We start from the raw sequence: 19,903 nt of genomic DNA, 5'->3' as shown, positions 1-19,903 counted from the left end.
TCGACCTCTTCTCCCAGGCAACTAGCAATAGGACAAGAGGACACAGCCTCAAGCTTCGCCAGGGGAGGTTCAGGTTGGACATTAGGAAGAATTTCTTCTCAGAAAGGGTCATTAGACATTGGAACAGGCTGCCCAGGGAGGTGGTGGAGTCACATCTCTGGAGGTGTTTAAGAAAAGACTGGACATGGCACTTAGTGCCACGGTCTAGTTGAGAGGATGGTGTCAGGGCAATGGTTGGACTCGATGATCCCAGAGGGCTCTTCCAACCTGATTGATTCTGTGATTCTGTTTATCAGGGACATGGGCTCCACTCATGCACCACAGATGACAGAACTACTGTGCTTTAAGAAGTTACTGCTTCCAACCAGCATGTGATAATTGTCCAAAAAGTCACTGAATAGAACAGCTTAATTCTCACTGCTCTCACCATTAAGCTTAAAGCCACAAAAGACACTTGAAACTCATCTATTTTACTTTGCCACCGAGGCTTGCTAAGAACATGTCTGGCAGCCAGCCATCATGGCCCAGCTGATGGGCAGAGGATCACCAGTTCAATTGCTTCTGACAGTGTAACCATCCATATGCATGTTATTTCCACACTGAGCAGTAAATACCTGCCCAGTACAGTGGCATCAACTAGCCCCCATCTAGTAAATACCCATGCAAGTTCATAAACTTAGTATGCTCCCTTCAGTCCTTCCAGGACTGGGGTCTCTTCTCTGATGTGCTTTTAGACAGAGAAACAGGCACGGGAAGGGAAGTTCAGAGGAAGTATTTCCAACAGCTCCTTCAACAGAAGGTAATACACTAGCAGAAGTCACTCTCACAGTAGGAACAGCCAAGTCATGCTTAGAGACCATCAAGTCAACTCAGGATTGCATGGTGCTAGGAAGTATATGTGGTACCTGCAACATATATAGAACTGCAATATAACCTGAAAAAAGAGAGAGTACTAACGTGCATTTGCATGAACATACTCCAACTGCAGTAAAGCAGCACAAGCTGTACATTGTCTCATCAGTCCCCAGACCCCTCAGTGTCCCATACCATGCAACATACTGCTTCAAGAGTAGAACCAGAGAAGGAAATGCATTCTGCAAAACCTGTGGGCACAGCCAATAAGGAGGGTGGCTATCACTGGACCTGGTTCTGTTTGATGGCAAGGGAACAAGAATTTTTATGATATCTTCTCCTGAATAAACACAGCACTCTCTTTCCAAGCAGTTTCAGACAAGAATTCTGCAATTCTGTGCTTAATGCTTTACAAAGAAAGTGTTACTGTGAAGCACAAAGGGGTTTTTTTTCTCCTTTTGCTAAATAACATATACAGGAAATCAGAAAACTGAAACTCGGGTCCCCAGAGAGGAGCTGAGGAAAAGCAAAACATTATCTGGCAGCAGCTATCATAATGTGGCATTATGATTCGCAAATAAAACAAAGAGAAAAGTCAAACCAGAGCATAAAAAAGGTCTAGTAGGTAAATTGCCTTCTGAGTATCACAGGTACAGAATTTTCCAAGGCAGTACATGCCTGAAAAATACACCAATGTTTTGGAAGTAAATCCTGATTCACACCCTCCACCAAAGGGGCTCCCAATCAAAAAATGCCTTAAGTATCAAATCAAATTTCCAAACATTCCCTCAACATCATTTCAAGCTAGAAAAGAACTCAGAAGTAGCTAGCAGAAGTGTCTCCAAGCCAAACAACTAATGGAACAATGTCAACAGACAGAATTGCTTTGGTTTAGGGGTGGTGGGGAGTGGTTATTTGTTTTGACCAAAGTAAAAGTTATCCCAGCAAGTTTAAAAGCAATGAAAGAGAAGTAATTTCAAAACAATGAAAGAGAAGACAGTTACAGTCACAAATGATCACAGCACTCCGTGAAGTGATTTGCTGCTGTACTGTTTATAGACTAGCACACTGATGCACCACAGTGAACGTTTCCTCTCCTAAAAAGCTTTACAAGTTGCCCTTGAAATTTGGAAATCTTAAGTGTTATGATTGAGACATCCAGTAAACAGTATTGAAAGATAATCTAGATTAACGACGCAACAGTGGGCGCAAGATTAAAGTTTTCTGTCCCGCACTTGTTTACAGAGGGTTTCCCAGTCATGACTGTAAACGTCTCATTTGAGCTTTTTAAAATGTCAATTACAAGCTTTTATACATAAATAAATAGTGATGTCATTTGCTACAAAACATAATAACGTACTGCAAAACAGTGATGAGCTAATACTCATGAAGCGCTAATACGCACTTCAAGAAAGATGTTGAGGTGTTGGAGCGAGTCCAGAGGAGGGCGACCAAGCTGGTGAAGGGTCTGGAGGGTCTGACCTACGAGGAACGGCTGAGGGAGCTGGGGTTGCTTAGCCTGGAGAAGAGGAGGCTCAGAGGTGACCTTAGTGCAGTCTACAACTACCTGAAGGGAGGTTGTAGTGAAGTGGGAGTCGGCCTCTTCTCCCGGGCAGCTAGCGATAGGACAAGAGGACACAGCCTCAAGCTTCGCCAGGGGAGGTTCAGGTTGGACATTAGGAAGAATTTCTTCTCAGAAAGGGTCATTAGCCATTGGAATGGGCTGCCCAGGGAGGTGGTGGAGTCACCATCTCTGGATGTGTTTAAGAAAAGACTGGACATGGCACTTAGTGCCACGGTCTAGTTGACATGGTGGTGCCAGGTTGGACTCAATGATCCCAGAGGTCTCTTCCAACCTGGTTGATTCTGTGATTCTGTAATATGTGAGTTAGACTGACAGTTATTCGCTGCAGGCTCAAAATATTTTCTTCCTCGTTATTACTTTTGATATGCAAGATCTCTTTAGTCCATTTCTAATTACCAGTGCAGCACAGCTTGAGTTGAACCGCAATGTGTTGCTAATGGCAACAGCAGTAGTTTTACATGTTTCTTTTACTAAAACATGTTTCACATTGGAACTGTCCAGCTGGACTTGGACAATGGGTCAGACTCCAGAGGTGTAACAGAGCTCCCACTGCCTTCAGCAGCACTGCACCAGCCCCTACTGACAGAGAATCTACTCCGACAGTTGTTGTATTTTCAAGTAAGATTTCGAAAGATGACATTGCCCTGCCTAGAAAAGTATTACAGAATCACAGAATCAACCAGGTTGGAAGAGACCTCTGGGATCATCGAGTCCAACCGTTGCCCTGACACCACCATGTCAACTAGACCATGGCACTAAGTGCCATGTCCAGTCTTTTCTTAAGCACATCCAGAGATGGTCACACTACACAAAGATTTACCTATACGCACACGCACACACTTACTTGTTTTACAGAAGACAAACATCATACCTCATTCCTTCTGTAGACCTATTCTGGTAGTTACGGTAGAGCTGGGGAATGCCTAACATAGCCTCGGTGAACACTGCAAGGAAGCCCAGCGTTTCCACAAAGAGAGATGAGTCAAGCCAGAGGTAAGTGATGTAACCGGTCACACCAGTGAAGGTCAGGACACACTGCACGTAGTCTGTAAACTTGCTCCAATGCCAAAAATAGTTCAAGTCAAAATCTGCAACAGAATAGGAATGGAAGAAGAATAAAATATGTTTTCCCAACCAGACTCAAAGTTAATCAGGGTGGCACTGAGAACTGAGAAGCGTGAGGGAGCCACTGTCAGTCTTTGGGGGTAGGGGAAGGTAGAAAATGAGGGAAAGGATTAAAAAAAAATCAAAACAAAACAAGCAATAAAAACCACCCACCAAACTCAAAACGAACAAGAAAAATAAAAAATAGGAGTCTTGATTTGGAAAGCACTTTTTGGTGGGAATGTTCAATAAAGAAACAATAAAACAAAGACTTGCAAACTACCAAAATATTTACAAAGATGACTTTTAAAGAGAAAGCACTGACCTTCAGGTATCAAACATGAAGAACTCTGGATATGCCTCTAGCAGAGCTGGCATAGGAAATGTTTCACGAAAAACTTCACAATACTAAGTACAGGCCTCAAGCCCATCAGTGCCAAGTGCTCTCTCTCTCTCAGGTCATTATCTCTACCATCAAACTGCCTCAATCCAACATGCTTAGGTCACCTAAAGTCCACAGCTCTGTTCCTGGTGCGGTGCAGCTGTCTGCCATGAAGGGCAAGCTGCCATGTGCAGCTGGTACAGCTTTACTGAGGTAGGTGCAAGAGTGGGACAAGAATCCTCCCTGGAACAACACCTCCCACAGACGTCCCCACTTCTCACTCCAAGGGCAAAGCGTGCTTAGCTCTTGCCTTTGCCAGTACCAATGAGTACAGGGTGCACACTCATTTCTACATCCATCAGAACAAAACGCTACACCAAACACAATATCCTCTCTTGAGAGAATGAAGAATAAAATAATAAAATATACAACCCTATTATCATTGACTGTATAGCAAAATAACAACGTAATTTTGAATAATAAGAACTCTGAAGTTCTTATACTGAATAATATTGAATAATAAGAACTCTGAAGTTCATTAGCAGGTGCTGTTCATGTCTTCCTTTCTTAAAAGTACTTGAAGTTTAAAATACCAACCTCAGACCAACTGGATTCTGTTAATTATCAAGACCATGAACCATCATTCTAACAACCTAAATACGTGCAACACACCGGCACATCACTAGAAGATTTCTGTCGCTGCCTCCTCAGCAGAAGTACAGAATGCTACAAAAAAGTCCTACTGTTAACTCGGGCAAGGAAGACATTGACCTCTGCTGACTAACAACAAATTCAGTGAAACAGGAATAAATCCGTACAGGCACTTAGCTGCCTAAGGACACATATACATGTCAAATAATAGTTTCGTTTTCTGCGTCTTTCCACACTCTCATATCATTATCAGTTTGGCCCTCACTCTTTACTAACTAGTCTCTCCTTTTTAATATTTGGCAAACCCATGCCTCAAGACAACTACTGACTGCATCCAGCTGAATCAATTTACTTTGCCACACAAAGAGGAAGGCAAAACTGGCCAGGAGCCATACCCAACCTATCATAGAATCACAGAATCAACCAGGTTGGAAGAGACCTCAGGGATCATCGAGTCCAACCATTGCCCTGACACCACCCTGTCAACTAGACCACGGCACTACGGGCCATGTCCAGTCTTTTCTTAAACACATCCAGAGATGGTGACTCCACCACCTCCCTGGGCAGCCCATTCCAATGTCTAATAACCCTTTCTGAAAAGAAATTCTTCCTGATGTCCAACCTGAACCTCCCCTGGCGAAGCTTGAGGCTGTGTCCTCTTGTCCTATCGCTAGTTGCCTGGGAGAAGAGGCCGACTCCCACTTCACTACAACCTCCCTTCACGTAGTTGTAGACTGCAATACAGTCACCTCTGAGCCTCCTTTTCTCCAGGCTAAACAACCCCAACTCCTTCAGCCGTTCCTCGGAGGTCAGACCCTCCAGACCCTTCACCAGCTTGGTCGCCCTCCTCTGGACTCGCTCCAACACCTCAACATCTTTCTTGAAGTGCGGGGCCCAGAACTGGACACAACCTGTAGCACTATCAGCCATCATCCAGAACTGAATTAAATAATCTGTGGTAAAGACACTGTCAACGTGACATTGACCTTCAGTATTTTATGGCAGTGGCTCCTCAGCCTCAGAATTCAGGGACACAAGACTAAATAAAAGGTAGACCCAGTGCTGGCATAGCCCACACAGCATGTGAGCATCACACATTTCTGGAGCTTTGTGAAGGCTTTCCTTTGTGGAGATGAAGGAAGAACAAACCAGAATGAACCAGAAAAAAGAAGGCACAAAACCACAACCACAAATGCAGGAAAAACATTATCCATTTTAATTTATCTCTATTGCATTTTCTGGAGAGGAGCAGACTCAAGTAGAACCTCTGACAAGGTAGAAGGAGTAAGAGACGCCCAAAACTCCCATTCCTTTCACTTTGCCTGACCTGTATCTGCATAACATAAAATAGCAAGAGGCCTAACACAGTAAATTCACACTAATTTTGCCAGCTTCACGAGCAATACCAAGCAAATGACCTGACCCAACACAACAAATCGGACACTACGCAACTGTTATATTAGCAAGAGACGCTCTCTGGGACAGAGACGTTTGGGCTTACAATGGGGACAGAATAATGAACAGCATAAGAAAAGAGGATGAAGAGAAAGATAAAGCTGGTGAGGTTACAGGCCATTTCAAAAGCAACCCCCCTTCTGAAAAAGGAGAGCTAGGGAAGGCTTTTGAGTGATGCAACTGCCACTTTTACCAGATTATTTCTTGAAACCTTGATTCTGAGACGTTCTCATGCAGCCTTTAGTTTCTTCACAGAACACCTAAAGCACTGCCTTTCAACTCTTAAAGAGGCACGTGCTTCATTTTAATTCAGAGCTCTCGCATTTAAACATGCTGGGTGGAAAACTTGCATTTACTTTCCAGCAAGGGTCGTTCAACTTTGATACGGTGTTCAACAGATACTGTCTCAGACCAATACCTGAAAACTAGCAACTGGTGGCAGCCATAGGCAAGAACACATGAAGCTCACTCTTCCAGACAGTTCCAGCCCTAGAAGAGACCCTCTTGGCTATATAGTCAGTACACCTCGAATCCCGGATTCGATAGCATTAGTCTGGATCTGGTTGCTGTGCTGCCTTGGGCACGCAGGACCCTTACCCCCTCACTCGTTAAACCCTCCACCAGCTGGCAGGGCTGCCCTGCATACGCTGTGTTTCTCCTCCTGCATTCTCCACATGTTCAAGGATCCTTTTGAAAATACCCATCCCTGTACACCAAATCCTTATTTCCCCAAGTTCATTTTCATAACAGAAATGAAATAACTAAATCTCCATGGAGGTGTGGAAGTTTCAGAAGTTCATGGAACAAAAAAAGTCAACGTTCACACAGCTACCACGAGGCCATCTACAAAATAGATGGACCCACGCAAACACTTAAAACACGCAATTACCTCCTGCTACGCCAGCTGTTCATGTGCGTATTCAGTACTGCTGCACTGAAGTCCATTTCCATTCACATAAGTACTAACATTCCTGAACCTAGTATTAGGCAGCCAAGAAATCTGGTAATGATGATAATTTACTCATCATCTTTTCTCTGAAAATCTTAAGTATTATTTTTATTATAATAGCATACACAGATGAGAAAACTATCATGTGAAATGGGACTTCAGCTGAAGCAGAAGAGTTAATTACTAGCCCAGGAAAGAGACTGAGATTCTCTTTTGCTCAAAACTATCATGATGCTATATAGTCTCCATTTCACTATACTAAGTTATGAATAAGTTCTAGTTTCTGCTATAAATTTGGCTTGGTAATGTTTTCCTGAAAGACAGACAGACAAAATCAGATAAGAACAATTATAACCCTGGAAATAGCCTTACAGAAAAACATCTAAATTATCTTAAAAACAACCCAATACATAATCACTAATAGCTCTACTTAACAGACGTGTTTTCAAAATGCAGAAGTCTCTTTTAGGAACTACACATCACCAAACTCTGCCTTACCAACAACTTCCAGGAAGAAGCAAAAGAATGACTGAACTAAAAGCAAAAACAAAAGGTAGAGAACAGCATACCTGACCTTTCATATGTGTCATAGTTTCTCTGGCCCTTACTTGTACTGGTGAACTGTTTTGCCACATGATTGCTTCTTTTTAACCAAGACTGAAGCTTATCTTCTCTGACAAATGGTTTCAGAAATTCAGAGGGGAAAAAAAAATATCATATCCTCATCACTTCAAGGTTTGGAAATAAACTGTGACTCATTTTTCCAAGTGGTCCCTTCTCAAGGGGGTCCAAACACATTAGTACAGTAATAGAATCACAGAATCACAGAAACGACCAGGCTGGAAGAGACCTCAGGGATCATAGAGTCCAACCGTTGCCCTGACACCACCCTGTCAACTAGACCATGGCACTAAGTGCCATGTCCAGTCTTTTCTTAAACATATCCAGAGATGGTGACTCCACCACCTCCCTGGGCAGCCCATTCCAATGTCTAATAACCCTTTCTGAAAAGAAATTCTTCCTGATGTGCAACCTGAACCTTCCCTGGCGAAGCTTGAGGCTGTGCCCTCTTGTCCTATCGCTAGTTGCCTGGGAGAAGAGGCCAACTCCCACTTCACTACAACCTCCCTTCAGGTAGTTGTAGACTGCAATAAGGTCACCTCTGAGCCTCCTCTTCTGCAGGCTAAACAACCCCAGCTCCCTCAGCCGTTCCTCATAGGTCAGACCCTCCAGACCCTTCACCAGCTTGGTCGCCCTCCTCTGGACTCGCTCCAACACCTCAACATCTTTCTTGAAGTGCGGGGCCCACCTATATACTTGCAAAGAAAAAAATGCTGATTGTGCTGAGTACTGTGACAGGTATATGCAAAAAAGGCTTTTAAATGCTTAAAAACAAAAGGGAAGTGTCCCTTTAAAAAAAAAAAAGAGCTTCAAAACCAGAACAAAATCCACATGTGCGTGCAGACCAGTCCCGTCCCCCTCCAAACAGAGCAATCTGCAGCAGAGGGGAGAGGCAGATGTAGCCAAACCCATCCCAAGAATATAGCCAGAGGACACCAATCAGTGCCCTGGGCCATGTCATCTGAGGGGCAGAACTGAACAAAGTTATAAATATTATTGCAAATATTATTCATATTTGAAGATAATTATGACTAATAAAGACGATATTGGGATTTTGGGGGCCCCCCGCCCCAGCAAACATCACCCCTTTTCTTTAAAAGGACAAAACAAGAAATCCCACTGCACCACAATTTTTTTTCTGTCAAATGTCTTAAAATCTATCCAAGTTGAATCTGGATGCATATTTTTCTATTCCCTAAAAGGGGAAGGCACTGCTTGCACAGCTCACTCCATTCACATCCTGCCCAGAGAGAAATTCATGGCACAAGTTTGTAACCACACTCAGTTGATGAAGTTCAAATGGTAACTCCCAGCTGCTAACATCGAACTGGCATTACTGCAGTGAAAGCTACGATATCTTATTACCCATGCCTGAGCTCTTTAATCCACTCAGAGTTGCATTTTAAACATGTTAATCCATTGATAGATGAGAGATTTATGTTGGAAAATCCTATTGATGCTAGAGGAAGGAGCAGCTCAGTAGGTTCTTTGTGCACTGACTGGAGAAAAGTCTACACAGCTTGAGGGTGAAGAAAGATGAGATTAAAAGACCTCCTCTGGGAGGCACATTGCATGTCAGACATGAAAAATGTAAAGCAGGCAGAGACAGCATTGCAAATAACCATGGTTAATGCTAGTCAGGCCAAAATGCCAGTAGAAAATTCAAGATTCCGGTGTGGGACATATGCCAAGTGACACAAAGAAGAGTCCGCAGTATCAACTTTCACTTAAGGATGACACAGAGGTCCAAACAGTTACATTATTTTTAGTCAAGAAGCATTTTATACCAAGTCAGCTACCACGTTAGTTCCTTTTGGGAAACTGAAGCAAAGTCTTTGACATCCTAAAAATTGTTTACTGTAGCTCTCAATTTCTTTTGCTCGGTGCATCTTATTTTGTGCCTTGACCTTTCTAATTTCGTACCTACATCCTTGGGCTACGTTCACTTACACTTGTCTTTAGTCATTTGACCCAGTTTCCACTTTTTGTTTGCTCCTCCTCCCCCCCGGGTTACAGCTAAGTCTTGTGCTTTGGGAGACTGCTTTTCAAAGAACTTCCAATTTCCATCATCTAACTCTGGCCCACAGTGCCTGCCCACCTGACCTGACTGTTCCTGTCACAGCCTACTTCTGCACAAGATCAAAGGAGTTCAGCCTGAGCAGTCAGATGTCCTACGCCTCCCTTAAAAACACTGGAATCCAAAACCTGAGGGCTTAGATGCTGTGAAAGAGCCTGATAATGGCAAATCAGCCAACCTGGAACAGCTACAAAATGCAGTCACGGCTGGGAATTATTTCAGGTTATTATCCATGGTCTGTTTACTGTAAAATGTACACGTGGTTCGAGGATGCAGGAGCTGGAATCTACAACTCTCTGCCCTGCCTGGGGGTCTCAACCACTGGGCTATGGTGTGGCAGGCTCCCCCTCACTTGCTCTTTTGCTTGTCTCAAGAAGCTTGTGGTCTCCGCTGTAAAAAGGGTTCGGCTCTGAGCAGCAAGCAAATACGATGCCCCTCCTCATTCCAGCCTGGCAACAACGGCAACTCTTTGGACAGTCTGGAAGATGCAGACTTGTATCCCCAGGCTGACAAGAGAAATTAACTCAGACCCCTCACACCTTGAGTGAGTGCTCTAAGCTACACACAAGCACTGCACTCAGCAGTAGCATCTTAAAATAAATACATTTTGCCACGTGCTCTGAAAAGGACTTGGGAGGCATCTGCCACAGGAGGTGGGGCCTGAGCAGTGGATTCTGAAAAGACTTTTACACTTGCAGTCCTCCAGCTGCAGCAAATCCTCAGGTATTTGGCTCAGTCTTTATCTGTCTCCCTGGAAAACCCAATTTCAGATGCCTCATCTCAAGGCAGTGGCAGGATTACAGAGAAGCACGCTGGCTAGCACTCCTCACCTCGCTCATTCTGAGCAGCTCCCAGTCAGCAGGTGGGTTTCTCCGATCCTCTGTTCTGAAATTCCTGCGTGCCACACAGGGCACCCAGGAAATAACTGGGGTGACAAGAGCAGGAAGGGTCAGGTTGGACATTAGGAAGAATTTCTTCCCAGAAAGGGTTATTAGACATTGGAATGGGCTGCCCAGGGAGGTGGTGGAGTCACCATCTCTGGATGTGTTTAAGAAAAGACTGGACATGGCACTTAGTGCCATGGTCTAGTTGACATGGTGGTGTCAGGCCAACGGTTGGACTCGATGATCCCAGAGGTCTCTTCCAACCTGGCTGATTCTGTGATTCTGTGACTGTTACCAGGCGATCCATAACTTCTCTCACTCTCATCAGCTACGTATCCAGCTAGGCACTTTCTTCTTTCCTTCCAGAAAGAAGGAAGGAAGCAGCATTAGAGACAGACAGTGAGTACTAATACATTTAGATTTTATTTCTTCCTTTTTTAAGAAGAGATAGAAACCTGCAAAATGCTGTCTGAAGCCAGCATTTCTTTTACACTCACTGGGACTGAAAAGGGACCTGTTATGTTTCACTCATCGTACAAAAGAGAAGAAATGAGAGCTTAGCACCAGAAACTTCTGGCTCCAATCCAAACCGCTCTCCTTTTGAAAAAAAAATAAGGAATCCACCATCTTGCATAGTGTCTGTAAAGATGCTAATATCATCGTTCTCCGTCTCCATTCCTTCAGGCCTGTGACCTAGGAATTTCTGCATTTCTCTGTACTTTTATGTATCTGCACAGCCCTGTCACCACAGTACCTGACCATCTCTCCATGTGCCTTCACTTTACAACATTCCCATCTACAGGCTATTGTCATCTGTCTTTCACACTGAGTAGTACCCAAACGCTGTCACTTCTTCCTCTCTAGCACATCTAAGACGGGAGCCAAATATTCCAGGGGGTCTTAAACCTTCTGAAAATATCACCCCAGCCTATGCTATACAAGTTTCTGTCATTTAATGAAATCCATTTTTGGCATCTTTTGGCCCATACAGTGCCTTTCCTTGGCCACATCTAGACTGATGTCAGAGTTTCAATAGAGCCAATTCTCTTAGTATTTGACTCTTCTTAGTTAATGAAAAGTAACCAGTAGATTTTCATGTGAGAGGGGAAAAATGTCAGATCTTAACTGCAGAGAAAAAGGCTGAAAGCCTAACCCAAATAAACCTTGAGAATTCATACAAAGAACCTTTGTTTTTGAAAGCTCACTGGAGGTTTTGGTACTTGGTGGAGGACTGTTGAACACCTGAGATTAGAAGCTCAAGTCTGATGAAACCTCCTCTACGCCAACAGTAACCCTATCTCCCTCAGTCATCTCCTCCAGTTTGAAGGCGAGTACTTGCCTTGGTTTTCTTTGCCTCATTTTAAGTGGTGTCACCAGTTTCTAAAATCTCTTATGCTGGGTCTCCATTTTGTCACATCAAGTTCATGTTTTTTTCCCCACCATCAGAGTTATGACCCACTCTTCTTCCTCCTTCTCAAATAAGTTATATGTAAGTGGGCTGAAATTTTTTCAGCATTGTCACCCCCTCAGGGCTTCTGACTCGTCTTCCATACTGTCACCCAGCACAACATACCTCCAAACATCAGCAACTGCTCTGCCCTCCCACTTCAGGTCCTATGAGGTCCACTCGACCTCCTCACCGGCACTGGTGAGGCCACACCTTGAATACTGTGTCCAGTTCTGGGCCCCGCACTTCAAGAAAGATGTTGAGGTGTTGGAGTGAGTCCAGAGGAGGGCGACCAAGCTGGTGAAGGGTCTGACCTCTGAGGAACAGCTGAGGGAGCTGGGGGTGTTTAGCGTGGAGAAGAGGAGGCTCAGAGGTGACCTTATTGCAGTCTACAACTACCTGAAGGGAGGTTGTAGCGCAGTGGGAGTCAGCCTCTTCTCCCGGGCAACTAGCGATAGGACAAGAGGACACAGCCTCAAGCTTCGCCAGGGGAGGTTCAGGTTGGACACTAGGAAGAATTTCTTCTCAGAAAGGGTCATTAGACATTGGAATGGGCTGCCCAGGGAGGTGGTGGAGTTACCATCTCTGGATGTGTTTAAGAAAAGACTGGACATGGCACTTAGTGCCATGGTCCAGTTGACATGGTGGTGTCAGGGCAACGGTTGGACTCGATGATCCCAGAGGTCTCTTCCAACCTGATTGATTCTGTGAGTTAGTAATTGCAAGGTCAAGAGACACATATTAGTTAGAACTACTTTAAAAAAATCACACACAAATGCACTGGTATATATAAAAAAGTCAAACAATCCACACTCTGTTATAAAACACCCTGCTTTTCCCATTAATTTGCTACTTTCTTGATTTTACAGCCTTTGGTTTAAGGGAAGCCTTTGAATACCACATAGCACAGTGGTCTTGACCAGAGATAATTAGCAATAACAGCTATATTGACCATTTTGTGAACCTTAAAGAACAGCAATTAAAAAGTTACACTTAGCCTGAAAGCTTTACCCCTGCTGCTAACAACACACAGGACAAGTAAGAATGAAAACCTAAAAGAAAATATTCATACCCTGGGCACCTCCTGTGCAGCTGATAGCCTTTGCTCTGCTATCCGCAGTGTAATTTGCTTTGTACACAGCTTCAGCTTATGGGAGTCTCACAGGAAATAGAAAAAAAAACATTTTAGAGAAAAATGCAGTTATATAAACCCACAAAATCAGGTTGACCTTTAACTCATGTTTGACATTTTCCACTGTCTTACAAAAGGATGCAGAATTGTTTACATCACTTGTGCTGCACTGTTACCAGTCCCTGCCAACATTTTAATTTGTGTGTTTATATACACACCTAAACATGCTTGCATACACACACCCCCCTCACAGTACAACTGCTAATGCTACAAGCATTAAAAAGAAAGCAAAATTATAAAAGCAAGCAGGGGAGAACGAAGTTTTTTTGTTCTAACACGGAGGAAGTTTTAGCAAGTATGGTATGTGTGAACGTGGCTCCAACTGTTGGGCTCAGAGACTGCTGGCGAATGCCAACTGAGCTGGGAAATCCACATGGAGCAGTGCAGCTCAGCCCAGCCACCTCTGCACATTACTGCAGAACAGAGAGTAACCAATTTTGGGTGAGCCAGAAGCAAACTCCTTCCCCACTCCCCCCCAAAAAAGCCTGCAGAAGTGTACTCTGGACTAGTCTCTTCTAAAGCAAGGACATTTCTTGGAGTTCTCCAGATGGCAGATGCTTTCAAGGCAACTTGCAAGGGGTACACTTGCAACACCCCACCAATTTACCTTGTGCAACATACGCCATCCAAACTCTTCCCAAGTCCAGCTGAGAGAAAACGCCAGGTCTGCACTCCTAGAGCAGGCCAGTAAGATTAGGAGAAGAAAAAACACAACCACCACCACAGATACATACCAATATTGCTACTTGGGCAAGGCACTTAAGCCTAGATGTATCTAAATCAATGTAGTTATAGGTCTGTATTTCCTCTGTGAAGATTGGCCTCTTCAGCAACATCACTACTGAAATTACCTACTGTGTTACCGCTACTTTTGCCTGTTCAGTATGGAAGTCTCTTCTCTTTCTATTCCAATGTATTGACCATTCCTCTTAGTCACTGTCTCCATGAGATTGTCTCAACAGCTGGCAAAAGCAGCTAGGACTGACTTACAAGATGATTGATAAAGAGAACAGCCTAATAACTAGGCAGATCATGGGGCTAGGAAAGCCACTGGAATGAGGTAGCTGTGGCCCAAAGGAATTAGTGCTACAGAAAATAAACTATGGATTTGAAAGGTGGAGTGAAAGCAGCATAAACAGCTTTAGAAACCACGTGAGACAGAGGGCATGGACTTCAGGGGGAAGTCCTCCTCTTAAGGAGCAGCATGTCCTCCTCTCAAGGCACAGTACAGGAGGGAAACAGGAAGCCCCGGGAGCACCACAGCAGAGTTCTGATGACTCTTGCAGTCAACGCTTTCGCTACAAACACTCCTGATTCTGCTCACCTCCTATGCCAAGACCACCAAAAATCCCAAAGCAAGTCAAACTAAAGAGATAAATCCCCCAACTCTTCACCTGCAAGCACAGCTCTGAAGTAAGGCCTTTGCTCCCAACTGTGCTAATGATGGAGGCATCAGATCAGAACCAAGCTCACTCTTCTTTTGGCTAGATACGCCTTCCTGTGCTAACTATAGAAAGAGACTTTTGACAGCAAGCTAAGCAGGGATGATGAGAATGTCACAGCAAGAACACGTAGTACCAAGTCACTATTTTTACTATCGTTTTAATAACATTTTACACTATCCCATGGTTTATCTAGGCTATCACCCACAGCCCTACCAGGCAAGTACACAAAGGCCTCAGACAAAAGACTAAAATGGAGCAAGTTAAGCACTGCAGAGCAGGCAGCCTTGGCTCCAAATTTTTGGAGTTACAAACTCTCTATGAAAACAGTTTAATTTATTTTGAATAGTACTGAAACTTATTCTTTGAAGTTTAAATCTCAGATGATATTAAGACTACTATACTATTAGAAACAATAGGCACTTATCATACTCCTTCTCATTCAAAGACTGCCATTAAAGTTCTTCTAAATACTACAATATGAAGTGGGAGTCGGCCTCTTCTCCCGGGCAACTAGCGATAGGACAAGAGGACACAGCCTCAAGCTTCGCCAGGGGAGGTTCAGGTTGGACATTAGGAAGAATTTCTTTTCAGAAAGGGTTATTAGACATTGGAATGGGCTGCCCAGGGAGGTGGTGGAGTCACCATCTCTGGATGTGTTTAAGAAAAGACTGGACATGGCACTTAGTGCCATGGTCTAGTTGACAGGGTGGTGTCAGGGCAACGGTTGGACTCGATGATCCCAGAGGTCTCTTCCAATCTGGCTGATTCTGATTCTGTGAAACCAAGCTGTGCATTAGCCCAGATGCAGGCTGCCTCAGATACCACTATGCCAGGGATTACAATGCCAGGTGGCATGAATAACACAGCAAGTTACTCCCAGAAACTCTGGAAGTAACTGTCAGGTAATATTTCACCCCCTCTTTTGAACTGCAGATCTCAGGGGAAAATCCTGAATAGCCAGTAACTTGTGTAAAGATAAATGATCTCTCTCTCTTTCAGCCTTCTCTGAGCTTGACGTACCTGAGATTCTATCTCCACTATTGTGAAGACACCACAAAAAGAAAAGTCTTAATGTGATTTTTTTTTCCAAGACACTGAAGTCAGGCACACATATATGCATGTGTGAGTACATATACAACACAAAGCTAAACACTTCCTAAAAATATAAACTCCTCTCCTCATTTAGGATTTTTTGGGGGAACGTTTAATCCTTGTTTCCTAGGTAACCCACCACCAGCCAAGAAAACTTCTAGCCCCCAAACTGGCCCTACTAATTTAGCATCCAAACAGAGTAATACCTTGTGCAGCTGCCTCCTTTGCTAAAATAATGTCAAGTGGGCTGCTAAACATCTCTTGGCAATTGCCTTAGTTAACCTCAGAATAACCCATTTTAGTATCAATAGTTTAATGCTTCAAAATCATCACAAGTGGCCAGGAGTAGCAGAAAAATCTCAACTTCTGATTTCTCATTTGCTACCATAAACATCATTTAGGCATGCTGACATTTGTAAAGTTGACTATGCCAATTCATCCACTTTTTAAAAAAAAATGTAGGTAGATGAAGCTGGGAATAATCTCCATCTCTATATGACTTTCTAGGGAAAGGTAAAAAAAGGACTTCTGGTAGTAGAAGGTTTTCCAGAACCTATATGCCTCCAGTGTTCTCTCACAATCTTTAAACCAAAACTCACTCTATTTACAACAAGTCTGCACAGATCTGAATTACTGTATACGGTGACCAAACAGGAGGAATTTCCACACAAATGACTTCATTGCATTAGCAGGAAGAATTTATAGGGAGGGAGATCAGTACAGAATTTCACTTGAGTGCTTGCAGACTGCCTTCCTGATTACAGCACTTGTAACTGGAGGAGCAGAGCGAAACAGAGCTACCCTGAAACAGAATTTCCCCTTCTACTTCCCAGCTGTTTAGTTTGACCACAGATAAATCCCTGCTCTGACACGAGCAGCAGTTGTTATGCAAGATGCACTTCTGAATACCACAGAGTTTTTGAACACCTTAGGTCTGCAGTTTAACGCTCCATAGTCAATGTATCTTCAAGATCTGGAAAGAAACGTAATGGTAGTAGATTTAAGTAGCTTGCTCTGTCATTAAGAGTTTGGTGGTGACAGAAGTGTGCATTCACAAGTTGTTCACATTTCCTAGCAGAAGTTTAAGCCCCTCTCATCCCCCTCAAGCTACAGCAGGTCAACTGTTTAGCTCCCTCAAGCATTTCTCATTGAAGATACAAAACGTGGGCTTTTCTTTTTTTAAGAATTTGCACAAAAAAACCCCGAACAAGCCTGCATTTCAAGCCAGTTCTGTTCCCTTATTTGGTTCAAAACATAATCCCACAAACCGTTCTGTCAGCACAACTGAGGGGGCAAGAATGAGTGGGGGGAAAAAAAGAAAAGAGAGGATCAGGAATATCTTAGGCTGGCATTGCTGCCAAACATCCTGGCACCCAGCCGCTGCTGCAGGCAAAAGACTTTGGCTGTTATGCCCCTTTATAAATATGATTCGTTTTAAAAAGGACAACAAAAAAACTCCACAGCAAAACAGGCAGAAGACAGTGCACTGGCAGTGTTCACCAGTGAGATGACTTTGCCACCACAGGGTACAGACCTTTTTTTCCTGGCCGAGTGATACAGGGATTTGCCCTCCATTGCTGCGTCCTTTACACATCTCATCCTCAGGAGTGCAGGGGACCAGGAAAATGACGACAGGTGAACCATAAACAACGAGCTCTCGAACAATAATTTTAAGGTCCCTTCCAACCGAAACCATTCTATGATTCTATGATAATAGTCCTATCCACAAATTCCTCATTAAATTTCTATGTTCTTCTATGAAGAAATAATAAATTTCTTCAAAGATTTAGCAGTTTTTTGACATCTACTGCACACAGAAATTTAATGAGAAACTTGTGGATAAGACTATTTTAAGCCATTTCAATATTAAGTTTGCTCTATTCCCTGAGTGCACAGTTACTTGTTCTTCTACTACAACCTACTCCCAACAGGGGGTGGAGAAAGGCACGAGGGAATAAATAGCGTCTCTGAAGTCACAATAAAAATTTAAGGCAAAAGAAATTTTCTTAAATAACTTCTGATTTTTACATGCCAAGGGGTGCAAAGACAAGAAAGGGCTGCAGTGTAAAACCTTACCATAAGCAAGGAGTCATTCCAAATTTTTGGTGTTTTGTATAAATGGACAAAAAATGGGGGTGAGAGGAAGCAAAGAATCTCAAGACCAGCAACCATTTCTTTTCAAAGGCTGTACAAACCAGACATAAGGAGGGGGGAAAAAAAAATTTACCTAGCAACAACTGCACAGTTTGTGACATTCACAAAGCAACCTCTTAAAAAGTCAATTAAGTAAGGAGGGGATGGCAAAACTTTTATTATCACGAATGTAAAGACAGACTTCAAATTTTAAAGATTAACTATGCACACATAGTGTGTATAAAAACCAAAGCAGCCTATGTATTTTAGAAACAGCAGTATTGGTGCTGATTTTGATGGGAAAAAAAGCCTGAAACTCATATACCTTAAATGAAGAAACAGCGATGTTCTGAATATTTAAAATGCTGCACCTCTCAAGTTCTCATCAAGCTTCTGAGTTGCAATGAGCAATAGTAAAAAAAGACAGCTTTAAGCAGCTATTAAAAATAAAAAACGTTTCCCTGAAATACTCAGGATCTGTCTTCACTAGTTTCTATGTCTCCATGGAATCATCCAGGATGAACAAGACCCGTTTTTTTAAATGTACAATGTGAGTAAAAATATATCTGCCAGAACTGAATTCTGGGGTTTGGATTTTTTCCCCTGCCCATGGGAGGGAACATAGGATCCCAATGCAGTAGATGTAATGCATACTGATCACAGAGCAGAGCAAAGAGAAAGTAGGGCACATAATAAATGCATATGAAAGGAGATGTTCATAACTTCAGGAATACTGGTGGGATAGTTCCCTCCCCAAGGAGGGAAACATGCTCATTACTAGCAATCTGAGTGTCTGGAGGGAGACTGCATACACCCTGATCCTCACCATAAATTCATGATTTACAGAAAAATTACACCCTTTCTGCTGTTGATTCAAGAGGATATGGGAAGTACCTTCTCATGAACAGCTAAGTTACATTCGTTCTTCCCCAACTTCACTCAGTATTATGTCATCTCCTCAGGTAGCCAGAGACTGTATATAAAAAATAACAGTATATAATAGTAACAAGATTTAAAAAAAATTGAAGTTAAAAACATTTACTCTGAAAAATAAAACAAATTAAAATTTAAAAACGTGACTATGCACACTTCTGAGGCCTATGTTTGCCAATCTATTAATATCATTTAAATCACCAAGCATCCACTGCATAGCTTTAACGAGTCAAATACTAGATCTAAAGAACTACTGGCTGATGCACTGGAACGAGACCTTAGAAAGCTTTGTCTGCTTCTGCGAGAAAAATTTTTTACTTTTTCAGTTTAGCTTAATAAAAATATCTCATTTATTCAAACAATAAGAAACTAACTGGGAGCTGAGTAACACCTGTGTCTTTGAATAATGACTGAGACTATAAAAGGATGAGATGACCAGGAAAAAAAAGTAAATTAATTTTACTAAAAATCTATCTAAAAATAATACCTGCTTTATTTGGTTTGTTTAAAAAGCATGTTTCTGCAAAATGGTCATTCAGTACAAAACACTGCAGTTTATTTACATTTTTTAAATTTAAATAAGTTATTCCACTTTTCTATTTGAAATCAATTTTCAACCCAAACCAACCTGATATGTTACAAGTAAAAGTAATCTAATACATGACCATTTAATGTATTTTTAACATGATAAAAAAATGTAATTTGAATGGATCACGTATTATGCTGTATCAGTACTAACATGTACAGGTATTACATTTCCTTCATCAGCAACAAAACCTGCTTCAGCGTAATGGCTATATTGCTACACACATCACCATGTGAACCAAGCTTTCATTAGTAAAGCACATGAAAGATACAAAATAATTTATTTTATTCCCGTATTTTTTGCTTGATAATTTAAATCATGATTTGCAAAGGCAGCTCCCAACCCAACCACCCTCACAGAGAAAAAGGAAAAAAAATCGTTTACAATATAAGACTTCCTCATCACAGCTTCAATGAACTAGTCTTTGGAAGTCAAAGGGAGATGGCTTGGGCCTTAAAGCAGGAATAACTGTTTGTGGGACAAGACTCTGAAATGAATTCAGGGGCTGATATGGC

At 42.6% G+C, this 19,903-nt stretch overlaps 1 protein-coding gene across 2 annotated transcripts in view; it reads right to left on the bottom strand.

Annotated features, from left to right (window-relative positions):
• SLC66A2 (solute carrier family 66 member 2) overlaps positions 1–19,903 on the bottom strand; it is a 72,100-nt gene that overhangs the window by 23,718 nt on the left and 28,479 nt on the right. For both annotated transcript variants that reach the window (XM_068396347.1, XM_068396348.1), the window contains one exon: positions 3,309–3,525. In XM_068396347.1, the coding sequence (XP_068252448.1) occupies positions 3,309–3,525 (217 nt within the window). The remainder of the gene's footprint in view (positions 1–3,308; positions 3,526–19,903) is intronic.

Source organism: Nyctibius grandis, chromosome 3, assembly GCF_013368605.1.
Source record: "Nyctibius grandis isolate bNycGra1 chromosome 3, bNycGra1.pri, whole genome shotgun sequence".
NCBI lineage: Eukaryota > Metazoa > Chordata > Aves > Nyctibiiformes > Nyctibiidae > Nyctibius > Nyctibius grandis.
The sequence above is the reverse complement of the archived record's forward strand: the minus strand, read 5'-3'. Positions and strand labels throughout refer to the sequence as shown.